Source organism: Rhodamnia argentea, chromosome 11, assembly GCF_020921035.1.
Source record: "Rhodamnia argentea isolate NSW1041297 chromosome 11, ASM2092103v1, whole genome shotgun sequence".
In the NCBI taxonomy this organism is placed as follows: Eukaryota; Viridiplantae; Streptophyta; class Magnoliopsida; order Myrtales; family Myrtaceae; genus Rhodamnia; species Rhodamnia argentea.
In genome coordinates, this window is record NC_063160.1 from 9,629,558 (window position 1) to 9,642,695 (window position 13,138).

At 41.0% G+C, this 13,138-nt stretch overlaps 1 protein-coding gene across 1 annotated transcript; it reads left to right on the forward strand.

The window, feature by feature from the left end:
• Positions 1 to 2,045: 2,045 nt before the first annotated feature.
• On the forward strand, positions 2,046 to 12,630 carry LOC115752391 (salicylic acid-binding protein 2-like). The gene is made up of 4 exons (XM_048272735.1): positions 2,046 to 2,500; positions 2,704 to 2,841; positions 3,515 to 3,817; positions 12,593 to 12,630. Exons 1-3 carry the CDS (start codon positions 2,141 to 2,143, stop codon positions 3,800 to 3,802), a joined length of 786 nt encoding a protein of 261 aa, XP_048128692.1. The 5' UTR covers positions 2,046 to 2,140; the 3' UTR covers positions 3,803 to 3,817; positions 12,593 to 12,630.
• The last annotated feature ends 508 nt before the right edge of the window (positions 12,631 to 13,138 follow it).

The following is a 13,138-nucleotide window of genomic DNA, read 5'->3' on the forward strand; positions in this document are numbered from 1 at the left end:
CGGCATGCAAGCCCCGAGCTCAAGGCTTGCCGGGCCTCGATCCAAGGCTCGTCTGTGGTCGGTCACCGAAGCCCGACAGCCGACGAAGAAAGAAAAAGAAAGAAAATAAAATAAAAAACTTATTTGAATCAAAATAAAATATGATTGAAAATTCAAATGATGTAGGTAGAGAGAAGATTGAGATTGAACTCCACAGAAAATGAGGAAAACATATTTTCTTCACTTTTGAAGATGTTTTTTCCATTGACGAAAATTAGGAAAATATTTTTTTTGAAATTATTTTTCGCGAAAAGAATCGAACTTTAAAGTAGATATTAGGGCAACTTTTTTTCAAAAGAATCGTGAACAAGGTCACTTCATTAGATTTCAATTTGCTGTCCATGCCCCTTCACCACTTGATAAGCACATTCCTATTGTCACCACAAACACAGACAAATGTACATTACTGTTTGAAATGGAAACATGTTTTTCCTGTTGTAATGATGAAATTTTATTAAGTAGCGGAATGGTGAAAGAAGAGGTACCATCTTGTGGAGCAAGTATCTCACTAAATTGACCATTTAGATTTGTTTTCCAAGGATACCCTTTCGTGTAGTTTTTGTTTGATTTATTTAATACTACCAAATATCGAACTCATGAGTGGCATAACACAAGTCTTATACCTTCATCCGAAAAAATTGTCAAGAAAAAGTTTAAATTTGAGTCCTTCAACATATTTATTTAGATTTACTTTCGCTAAAAACTTAAGTCAATAATTATGAGCTTATTATATATATATATTAATTATTCTATATTGGACCGACTTTTTCAACACCAGACACCCGTCTATCTCAACAGAAACTTTTCGATCCGACTAATTCATCTCGGTAGAAAAAATGCAAATCTCTCTGGCCATATGCATTGGCTAAGATTTCACCTGTACGCTGGTGGAAGGAACTTTAATTTGAACACGACATCTATCACGTCCAAAATAAGCTTTTTGTATTTGTCAGAATCCAAAATGAACGTTGACGTGTTAAGTTTCAGTTGTTGCGATCTCTTTTTCGAGTGATAACTTTATGAACTTTCAACGTTGGAATGAATATTCTCTAGAATAGCCAAACGTGATTTAATTGCTATCAATTAAGGGTAAGCAAACTTGACCAGATAAATCCGGATAGGATCGAGATCGGATCAGACTAGCTAGATTGGTCCAATCCTTGAGGGAGGCGATCTGATCCCTCACTCTATAGTCCCCGGCTCTATGGTGGAGAGGACCGGATCGGATTGTCCGGATCGAACCGCCCAGAATATATATACACACACAATTAGATAAAAAATTTAAAAATTTAAAGAACTTGTTAATCTAATTTCCCCATCTTCTGTTCCACAATCACTCCTCTCCTCTCACTTGACGCTCACATCTCGCCTTCGCAACGTAGCCTCTAATCGTGTTTGTTGACATACAATCTCCGATCGTGTTTTGTCTTGATTCAATACGTGTTTTGTCTTGATTATATTATGCAAATCCATTATTTTGTACGCTCTTAGATTCAGTGAAGTACAAGTATAATCCCAATTTGAGCTTGATTTTTTTCAACTCGAGGAGAATGATACATGAGCATAATCCAGTTTCAATTATTTTAAGTGTCTTTCTTCCTAATTTATTCTTTTCTCATTATTTTAGAATTATAAGTACTCATGTGATGGTTTTACGATGGCCATGTGTGTGTGTTTATTAGATCAAATGATTGACGTTGAAAGTTGTTAGTTTAGATCTAAGGATTAGATTTTTATAAGCAGATGGTGTTAGCAGTTCCACTAGGACCGGACCGCCGATCCGGTCTCGATTCGGTCCTCGATCCTAAAAATTTGGAGATCGGGACTATCGAGACCGAACCAGCCTAGACCATTCTCACCCTACTACCGGCGGCGCACGGCAAGAAATTCTCAAGAGCGACAAGAAAAGGTAGGTAGAAGAATTTTCCACAATAAGATCAATCCAGGAAACTCCTACATCCGTATCGAAATTATTGTCAGGGTATCAATGTAAATTCCGCCTCCTCCTCAGCACCAATCCCCATTTAAACACCACCACAAAGAATTACATGAATTACTCACAGGGCCATACCCAAGAATATTCCTGTGGGGAGCCGAAAGCATGGAACACCACCATTTCGTACTCGTACACGGCGCCTGCCACGGCGCGTGGAGCTGGTACAAGCTCAAGCATCGGCTTGAGTCGGCCGGCCACCGCGTCACAGCCCTCGACCTCGCTGCCAGCGGCACCAACGAGAAGTCCATACACGACGTCCGCACGTTCTGCGAGTACACCGAGCCGCTGCTGGAGCTCATGGCTTCGCTCGGAGTGCACGAGAGGGTGATCCTCGTCGGCCACAGCTTGGGCGGCTTGAGCTTGGCTCTAGCCGCCGACAGGTTCCCGGAGAAGATATTGGTAGCTGTTTTCTTGGCGGCTTTCATGCCGGACACCGCACACCCGCCGTCATACGTCTTGGAAGAGGTAAAATATCTGATGAACGCCTGTGAGATTCCCAAAATGAAGTCGTTTTTTCTTGCTTTTGGTTGAAGTGGGCCTTTCTCTTTCCAGTTTGGAGATCTTACTCCGTTAATTTGAGCACGACTCTCGTTGACCTCATATGTATCGTCGACAAACCCTACATGCATGAGCTCATTTTTAATGGCTTTTGTCCTTGTAATGCAAAGTATTGTGCAAGGGCTCCGGAGGGAGCATGGCTGGACACCCAATTCGCACCCATGGGAGAGCCTGACAAACCCGTGACATCCATGTTCTTCGGCCCCGCCTTCTTGACATCCAAGCTCTACCAATTGTGTCCTCTTGAGGTGCGTTTTCACTTGACATGACGGCGAACCATAGGTCCTCTGTCGCTTTTCATGATATGACTCCTGTCAATTCACTCTGAAAGCTTGTCACAACATTACTTTGAAAAGCATAGGATTCTACTGTAAAAACCATTTTTTCGTGTCTCTTTACCGAGGGTATCAGTTGATGTCCGTAGCCGGCATATCATGTCATTGCGGTTTAGAGTTATCTTGATACGGCATCAATACGAGTGCGATAGAAACTGCATTTCTAAAAGGTTTTGAGCAATTGCGCAATTGCATTTTGAAATGCTTCTAAAGAGCTTTCAACCCAAGGTAGATTCGAAGGACTTTCAATTATATTTTTAAGCATTTTCAAGATATAATTATATTTTTTTTCTTCCAATTTTGCTATCGGCATACTTTCACAATTACCGCGAAAACCCCCCCTTTACATAACTTGCCGGCCAAGGCCTCGGCCACTGGCCCTAGACCTATGTGGGTGGGCCCAAGGCATCAAAAAGGAAATCGTTTGATATGCAGGTGCCGTCTGTGCTTCGAACCTGTTAGCTTCGAGCAAGCTAGAATCGGCCTAGCAGGCCATGATCAAACTTTAGTGAACTCTAAAACGACGTCATGTCAGTGAAAAAGTCGATTAACCCATTTTTCTACTGGAATATGTTAATTTTTGAAGGATCTGGAACTTTGCAAGATCTTGACGAGGCCAGGGTCGTTGTTCCTGGAAGACCTGAGAGCTTCGAGGAACCTCACCCGCGAAGGGTACGGGTCCACGACTCGGGTCTACGTCGTGTGCGGACAAGATCTGGGGATACCTCTAGAGTTCCAACGGTGGATGATCGCCACCTGCGGGGCCGACCACGTCGTGGAGGTGGGCGGCGCCGATCACATGGCCATGCTCTCGAAGCCGCAGGAGCTTTGCAATTGTCTGCTGGAAATTGGGGCCAAATACGCACGTGCCTAAAGTTTGGTTTTGTTGGTTATCTCCCTTCATGACAACAGTTTTATTTTTCTGTTTTTCTATATTTTTATTTTGAAAAATAAATTTGGAACAAAAAGTCTATTTGATAACGTAATTTTATTTTTCTATTTTCGGGATAATTTTTTTTTACCTAGAAATAAGTTTGGAACATAAATAAAAAGTAGAAATTTTCTATTTTTTTATATACGGAACATAAATAAGAATTCTTCTTAGTGCTCACTTTCACTCTGCCATCCCTACCGCCAATCGGTGGCCGTCGATCACCAATCACCATCTGTCGGTTATTTCTCTAGCGTCCTTGCAGCTAGTAGCCGTTTACTATCTATCAACTACCATTCGCCTATCACCACCCACTGGTCACCATCCGTCAATCGTCATCCATCAACCACCGTTTACCATCCGCCGGTTGCCATCCGTCGATCACCTTTTCACCAGCCGCCGATCTCCATCTGCCCATTGTCGTCTGTCGGCCGCCCTCCACCTTTCTCCCAACCTAGAAATTTTATGATATCGGGGAGAAAACGGAGATAAGCTTGAATCTGAAACAAGTATGCTATCCCCACTACCAGGCTCTCTAAGCCAATTTCAAGGGACTACCTTTTAGCTTTCAAACTTAATCTTGAAGCTCAACCCTCAAGATGCCGGATATTTCTGATTCACGGGTTCCACAAAAGTGGCAAGTGAAGAGCATACTGAACCACACCATACTACCGAACTAACAAGAGGATTCTAGGAGTCGAGGAACCATGCTTATATGAGAAGAAGAGAGGAAAGTTTAGGGACTCATAAAGATAAAAACTTCACACCAATTTTTATAGAAGGCTCGATCCGCCTTATTACACGATACAAAGGACTTATATATATGCCATAGAAACACAATAGGACAGAACACATTGGATTTGCAAATCCAACAACAATGTTGGTGAACATGTGAACAATACATGACAGGACATAATACATGACAATACATCGGTTGACCACCATGGGTCAATTATTGGAGGAAAAGATACACACATATGACTGTCGCGACCTAAAATCAACTTTTCAAGCTAATTGATTACTAAGCTGTTAAACCTAGCTCGAACTCTCCCAAGTCCATACCAATTCACAACTTATGGTTCAATCATTTCATGCAAAAGATTTTTTATTTAGAGTAGCCACTAATTTGTTTATGGTAGGTCAATTAGACACCTAAATAAAGCATTGGGAGAAATGTTTTATTCCTATGAACCGTAGATTACAAGTTCGGGGACTTGATTACGCTAGATTATCCTAACGCCCATTCGTAACCATTTCAAAAAAAAAAAAAAAACTGTTTGGCAGATAGTTTGGATTTTTTTAGAACTTATCTCCTAATATGTGAAAATTTCCATGTAGGTATGCAATACAACCAATGATAGATAAATTGCAAGAGAAAAAATCAAGCAAAAACAAGTGATTTTTTATTTTGTTTTGTTTTGTCTGGTCCTAACGTGCAAACTAAACCGTATATGCAAGAATGCAATCTTAATTAATTTTTTTTTAGTTTTTTTTTAAAGTGATGACCATGCTAAGATGCAATGAATGAGATGCACGATTAAAATTAAATGCAGCTATTCTAATATGTCACGTGGCATGCAAAAATTAATCTTACTACAATTAACTTAATTTAACATGTACCTTACTAGATTTCTATTGAAAAATGCAGCCTTCTATTTCACGCCTTTTAAAAAAAATTGCTTAGTATAAAATAAGAATACAATTCAATCCACATCAAGATATTTCAAGAATTCAAGCAAAAGATTATAATATCCGAAAAAATAATCCGTCATCTCGCGTCATTGTCGCGACCCTCCTCTCGTCGTCCCGGCGAAAAGGTTAACGAGCCGATCCTTTTATAGGACCCTGGTTGTCAGCGAGGTAATTTTTTAGGGATCGCGGGTCTCTCCCAAGACCCATTACTCGAATCGCGATGTCGGGTAAAATTTATCAAATATCGAAATTGACCTTGTGTGGTCGGGTGGCATGTGCGAGGTGTACATGCAATTTGGAGTCGCCATCGATCTATTTATTGGAAGGTACGATCGGAAAACCTTACCGAGCGGTCGGGAGGAACCGTTCGGTTCCACGAAAACCAGAGATTTTTGGGTCCGGGGACTTGGTTACGCAGAGATTTTCAATCGACGCCCTTTCGGTTACCGATGTTGAGTGATTTTCTAACCTACGAGTTCATGCAGATGCGATATCGGGTGAGATAGGCTCAAACAATTCTAAGTGTTCATGCAGATGGGAATTTTCTATCCTAACAATCACAATCAAAAAATTAAAATACACATTCAAAACAATCAATGTCAGATTAGTCAAACAAATCAAGTAAATGAGCATAAGAGGATTCTATCGATTCACAAAAATATCGAATTTTGGTTCCGGCGGATGATTCGGGAAAATTTAGGGCGGAAGGCCCGGAAGGGTAGAATGGTCATTTTTTAGGGTTTGGGACCCGGAAATCACAAAATTGGGGTCGGGCCAGTTGAATGTGGCCATTTCCCATTTTTTGGGATTTTATGGAATTTTTCTAATTTTTGTAATTTTTTTGAATTTTTTATTTATTTTTCAAAAATATTAGAAATTTTCTGGATCGACATTCATCGACCCTCGAAGTCTCAAAATTTTCGATCCAGACTTTACGAGTCCCGAATCGATCTACAAATTTTTAGAAATTTTTTGTGAAAATCTGGGAATTTTTATGAATTTTCTAAGTATTTTTACAATTTTTTTGGAATTTTTAGAAATTTCTTTATTATTTATTATTATTTTTTATTAATAAACCGGACCGGGTCAACCCGGTCAACGACCGGTCAAACCGGTCCGACCGCTCGCCGAACTACCCGATACCCAAAACGACACCGTATATGTATATACCTATTTATTTGATTTTTTAATGATTTTCTAGACCTAATTTCTAATATTCGGAATAAAAGAAAATGGGTGGACGGCTGAGATCAACTCTGGAATCGATCTCAGCCGTCGACTACCCCTTAAGTGAAACGACGCCGTGCCAGACTCCCTTCATGAAACGACGCCGCATAGCAAAAACAGCGGACGGTCACGATTATATTCAAGAGTTGATCCGGACCGCCGACCTAGCTTAAACAAAACGACACCGCTTTGGTTAATATCCCGGACGGTTGCGATCAAACCTAGATGTAATCCTAGCCGTCTAATCCTTCTATGACTAAACCGACGACGCACTCGACCTTAACACCTGAAACGACGTCGCACCAATTGAGATTTTCAACGGTCACGATCAACTGTGAGACTAAATCTGAGCCGTTCGTCCCTAATCAAGCCTAAAACGGCGTCGCCTTCGATTATTTCTATTTTCTAACTAATAACCTAATATCCTAAAATACGAAAATGTAGATCCGACGGTCCAGAATCAAACCTAACTATTAATTTGGACCGTCGGATCGGAGGCGGCTCAGCTCGCTCGCGCCAACGGCCGAGCCGAGCCGGCGACGTTCCGCACCAATCAAACGATGACACGTAGGCCGCTGACCCGTTGACCGCGCCAGGTCAGCTTCGTCGTCTTCAACCTTGCGACGACAGAAATGGACGGCTGAAAAACCTCCGGCGAGATCCAACGGTGAGATCTCGCCGGAATGACACCAAACCACCGCGGATCGACTCACCTAACCATCTAGATCAACATATATCAGAATCGAAGCATTTCATCCATAAAATCCCGAGAATTAGACAAAGCACGATCACGGCATCTCATACTTCAATCATGCATCACAGAGCGAGATAAGCTAATTATTTCATACAATCGCACAATCGGGAGTTCTAGAAGCTTACCTCGAGTTCTGATTGAACTCGCATAGGCTAGAAATGTCCGGCCGGTGTTCGGCCAAGGCGAGGTGTGTCGGAGGCTCGACTCAGGTTAATCACGCAAAATCGATGCACAAAGAGGATGCGATCGTGGTCGATGAAGTTCAGGAAGCAAAACGCACACAGCAATTTAAAGAATCGTGTTCGGAACAAGACGATGCCATTGATGCGCAGTGGAGGAATCGGAAGCTTGACTTACCGGTTTAAGGGATCTCGGGCCGATAGGATGAGTGCGATAGCTTCTCGGAGTCGCGGCGAAGCTTCGAGAACCGATTGCGAGCTTTGATTTGCTCTGAATCCAGTAGACAAGCGATGAGCAGTCCGAGCTCGAGATTTCTTCAATGGCGGTCGCCGAGAGCTCTCTCTCTCTCTCTAACTCTCTCTCTCTATATTCCGTTTACTCTCGCGAACCAAATGAGCCTCTCCTCGTCCGGAACCTTCTCGGCTTTTATATTCGATCTTTGAAATTGCGCGCGCACGGGCAAGCTAATGCCGAGCTCTCTCACGTGCCAATCACATGCCAATAGGCTGCCGGACGGCGACGGAATCAGTTAGGATTCCGTCTGCGTCCGTCGAGCCTCCATTGATCACCAAATGCGCGCTAATTTGACACGGGATTGAAAATGTTGACTTTTGGCCTCGCCGGAGCTTTGATCGGCGATTCCGCCGTGCTCTGGCGGCCATTGGCCGTACCACCGGTTCCGATCGAAGGGCCATAACCTGAGGATCAAAAGCCCCATGTCAATTGAATCGATTATGGTCGAATTGGTCCTCAATTTGATCATTGAAATTGATGGTTCAAAACGGCAAATCGTGCAGGTAAGAGGTTGAAGATGAAGTATCGTTCGGGACCGGTTCGGCCGGTCCGACCGGCGGTCAGACCGGCCCGAACCGGTTCATAAAGTGAAGTTCCCATAATTTTCAAAATTAATCGTAATTGCCTGGGAATTTTTTCAATTAAACCTCAAAATTACACTTAGGGGCCTGGATATTATCTAGAAATGCAATTTTGCCCAAAATTTCTTATCAATTTGCATAAAAGCCCTAAAATTTTCAATTTGCCCAAATTGGGGAAAAGTTCAATTGGGTGTCAATTTGATTAAATTGGACCATGAGACCTATGCCAATTGATTCAGAATGTGTGAAAACATAAGGGACCAGTCCAATTTTGCCACGAAAGTCCCTCAATTAAGATTAATTTCAAAAATTGGCAAGTTGAGGGACTAAATTGCAAACAATTAGGGGTTTTTGTGCAATTCGTTCAATTCGCGTAATTGAGGATGCAATTGATCAAATTGAAGTTCAAAGGGACTGCAATAGAATGTTTAGACAACAAATGTGCAAAAATTGCAAATAAAAAGACTCAATTGGTATTTTTTATGAAAATTCAACCTTAGGCATTGTGAAGGAACACCTAAGATTGAACTCAATTTTTGATTTTTCTTGAGGTCAATATTAAAAGGGAATTAAAAGAAAAATATTGGGCATTTGTGTGTATTTTTGTGACCTCGAAAAGTATTTTTTATGAATTTTATAATATTTTCCTATTTTCCGAAAATATTAAAAAATGTGAAAAATATGAAAAATTATTTTTTTGTTCCAAATTGGTTCCTTATGCTTGGCCAAGGCTTCCAATGTTGATTTTTTAATTTTTTTAATTTTTGTGAATTTTTAGTGAATTTTGAAAAATAAAACTAAAGGAAAATTGACTAAAAATCGTGTGTCAACAGCTGCCCCTCTTTGAAAGTAATCTCGGTTAGAGGTTGCTTTCAAAGACAAGGTGACACTTGGATCTTTAATCGACTCTGCTGGGGAAAAATATAAAAAACTAGTCTTGACATCCAATTGCCTTACCTTCGCAATTTAAGCTCTAACTCCGTGGGGAATTATTTCCAGTTCATGCTCATTTCATGTGAAAGAGAGATGAGAAGAGAGAGATACTTACCCGTAGCTCACCTGTCTGCGGTCCGAGATTTGTTGATCCGAGGTTGAGAAAATGAATGCATGGAATTACCTTTGGGCGGCGCGATTTTGTAATGGTCGGCGTCCGTCCGGTGTCGAGTGGTGATTTGAAGACCTAGAAGGGAGGTTCACCCTTGTAACAAAGGGATTTCACCTATTCAAAATGGGTTTGACCATCCACCGGGGATTCATCATTTAAAAAGGGGCAGATCGGCTTTCATCTAGGAAGCTACTCACCGTTTGGAAGGGAGGTTCACCCTTGTAACAAAGGGGTTTTACCTATTTAAAAGAGATTGGCTATCCTCTATGCAGGGACTCACCATCTAAAAAGCAGATCGGCTTTCATCTAGGAAGCTACTCACCGTCCGGAAGGGTGCCATCTGAGGACCTAGGTTGACTAGTGTACCTACGTAAGCTCAAACCCTATTTCAAATTTTCTAAAAAGCAGATCGGCTTTCATCTAGGAAGCTACTCACCGTCCGAGAGGGTGTCATCTGAGGACCTAGGTTGACTAGTGTACCTGCAGAAGCTCAAACCCTATTTCAAATTTTCTAAAAAGCAGATCGACTTTCATCTAGGAAGCTACTCACCGTCCGAGAGGATGCCATCCGAGGACCTAGGTTGACTAGTGTACCTACAGAAGCTCAAACCCTATTTCAAATTTTCTAAAAAGCAGATCGGCTTTCATCTAGGAAGCTACTCACCGTCCGAGAGGGTGCCATCTGAGGACCTAGGTTGACTAGTGTACCTACGGAAGCTCAAACCCTATTTCAAATTTTCTAAAAAGCAGATCGGCTTTCATCTAGGAAGCTACTCACCGTCCGAGAGGGTGCCATCTGAGGACCTAGGTTGACTAGTGTACCTACGTAAGCTCAAACCCTATTTCAAATTTTCTAAAAAGCAGATCGGCTTTCATCTAGGAAGCTACTTACCGTCCGGAAGGGTGCCATCTGAGGACCTAGGTTGACTAGTGTACCTACGTAAGCTCAAACCCTATTTCAAATTTTCTAAAAAGCAGATCGGCTTTCATCTAGGAAGCTACTCACCGTCCGAGAGGGTGCCATCTGAGGACCTAGGTTGACTAGTGTACCTACGTAAGCTCAAACCCTATTTCAAATTTTCTAAAAAAGCAGATCGGCTTTCATCTAGGGAGCTACTCACCGTCCGAGAGGGTGCCATCTGAGGACTTAGGTTAACTAGTGTACCTATAGAAGCTCAAACCCTATTTCAAATTTTCAAATTGGGGATCCGAGGACCTGGGGATGCCGGAAGACCTGCAGAAAATCCAAGTTAATCAAATCTCTAAAATGTAACTTTTTTGAGGATTTGGGATCACCAGGGAACCCGCAGAAAGTTCAATCAAATATCGTTAGAATGACAATTTCAAGTTCTGGAGAGAAACTCAAGAATTCCAAAGAAATTTTCAAAGAATAATTGCAAGGGAAATCTATCCAATCACAAGTTCAAATTTTCACTTGGGATGGATTTTGAATGACACATCTTAAGTGTTCTTCAAAAAGGTTGTTTTAAAAATTTTTCAAAAGGGTTTTCCTTCATCCAAGAGGGCTTCTCACCATTTTGGAAAGGCTTTTCTTAAAATTTAAATCCGCTCACAGGAAACCTAACCTTGAGGTTTCGGGATCATTCGAGATGCATACAATTTGACTAATTAGAGAAGGCATTTTAAAAGGGACCGTAATTCAGGCCGGGTCAAAGGCTTATCAAAGGATGTTCATTTTAAGGTTTAGAAATGAATTTTGATCAACAATAGCTTCTTCGGGTTTACAAGTCAAGAACCCCGAAGTCATGATAAGACAGGATTGTACTTACCTCTTTAAGCGATAGCTTCCTGTATGATTTCTTGCATCAACCTGAAACACCTCTTATATCAGAAAAGTTTTGGTGACAGTCTGTATCTTGGCTTAAGGTGGGCTTTTTAAGAATGGCCATATTTTCAAAAGAGGGGTGAACTTTGGTGATCACCTTGATATTTTTCCAGCGTTCATTTGCTTTTGCAACAGATTCATGATCATTCTTTCTTCAATCAACTTTGAGGATTTTCCTCTTTTCATCTTGATTTCTCAAACTTTGCCCCTTTTCGGGATGCTCTTTTCATGGGCTTTGGCCTTGCTTTTACCAGGCACTTTGCTTTTTCTAGCCCTTTCAATCTTTATTTTTTTTTTTGCATTGACCGACTCTTTTGAGGCCAGTATCAAGAATTCTTCCAAATTATGCACTTTGACTTATTGCTGGTAATTCCTTTGTTTGCCCCAGTGTAGGGAGGTGATCACCAATAAGGGTTTAGAAATGAATATTCAAAGGCTCAAATTGGCTCTTCAAAGGGTAAGTGTTTGGGGATATATAAATGAAATGCTTTTCTTCACTTTGAAGTGTTCCAAGTCTCTCGCGTAAATCACCTGAAGCTATCACAAAAAGATTAATGCAGGTTAGCACAATAAAGTATTACCCGATCTTTTCTCCAAGGAATCATCTAATGAACCTCCAAATATGCCCCAGTGTGGGGTGGTTCTTGACAGGGTTATATTCATAAAATTCTCCCTTTTTGGCTCGGATTGGTTATCAAGGGATATAAATGTGTATGGATAATTTTGAAATGGAAATGCTTTTCATCATTTCAATCCATGTAATCACCGCGAATGATCCCTACGTCCCGAGATTAAGCTCTTTCTCTCTGCCACTCTCACTCATCACTCAAGTGTATCAGGGACGTGTTTGAGGATAATGCCTACCTCTTTTCATCTGAATGATCATTCTTTTGAAAAACTTTCAAAACATGCCATTTTTATAGAAACTCAGGGCGTTTTCATCAAAATTCATCGTTTGCAAAATGTTCTCATCAAAAGATATATTCAAAAGATGTTTCTGAAACTTGTAAATGAATGTCTCTTTGAAAGGGCCTTGTGGCTCTATAAATCCAAGTTTTTCAATTTCAAGCACGACGGTGTATGAAAATACTTTGTAAAGGAGGAGAACCTCAAACCTGTCTTCTTCAAATATTGACTTCTGTCTCCTGTAAAAAATAAAAGGAAGTAATCAGTTCAAAGATGTTCAAAAATTTCAAATTCCGAAGCGATTTCTTCTTGTCTCCTTCGGACGTTGACCCCCGTCTCCCGTAAAAACAAAAGGAATCAATCAGTTCAAAATATTCAAAATTTTAAATTCCGAAGCGATTTCTTCTTGTCTCCTTCGGACGTTGACCCCCGTCTCCCGTAAAAACAAAATGAATCAATCGGTTCAAAATATTCGAAATTTTAAATTCCGAGGCGATTTCTTCTTGTCTCCTTTGGATGTTGACCCCCATCTCCCGTAAAAACAAAAGGAATCAATCAGTTCAAAATATTCAAAATTTTTAAATTCCGAAGCGATTTCTTTTTGTCTCTATGTGTTGACTCCCGCTTCCCGTAAAAACAAAAGGAATCAATCGGTTCAAAATACTCAAAATTTTAAATTCCGAAGCGATTTCTT

Coding starts and splice junctions, on each gene's coding strand:
- LOC115752391 (XM_048272735.1), top strand. CDS start 2,141: ATGGAACACCACCATTTCGTACTCGTACACGGCGCCTGCCACGGCGCG. Junction 2,501..2,703: donor CGTCATACGTCTTGGAAGAG/GTAAAATATCTG, acceptor TGTAATGCAAAG/TATTGTGCAAGGGCTCCGGA. Junction 2,842..3,514: donor ACCAATTGTGTCCTCTTGAG/GTGCGTTTTCAC, acceptor TAATTTTTGAAG/GATCTGGAACTTTGCAAGAT.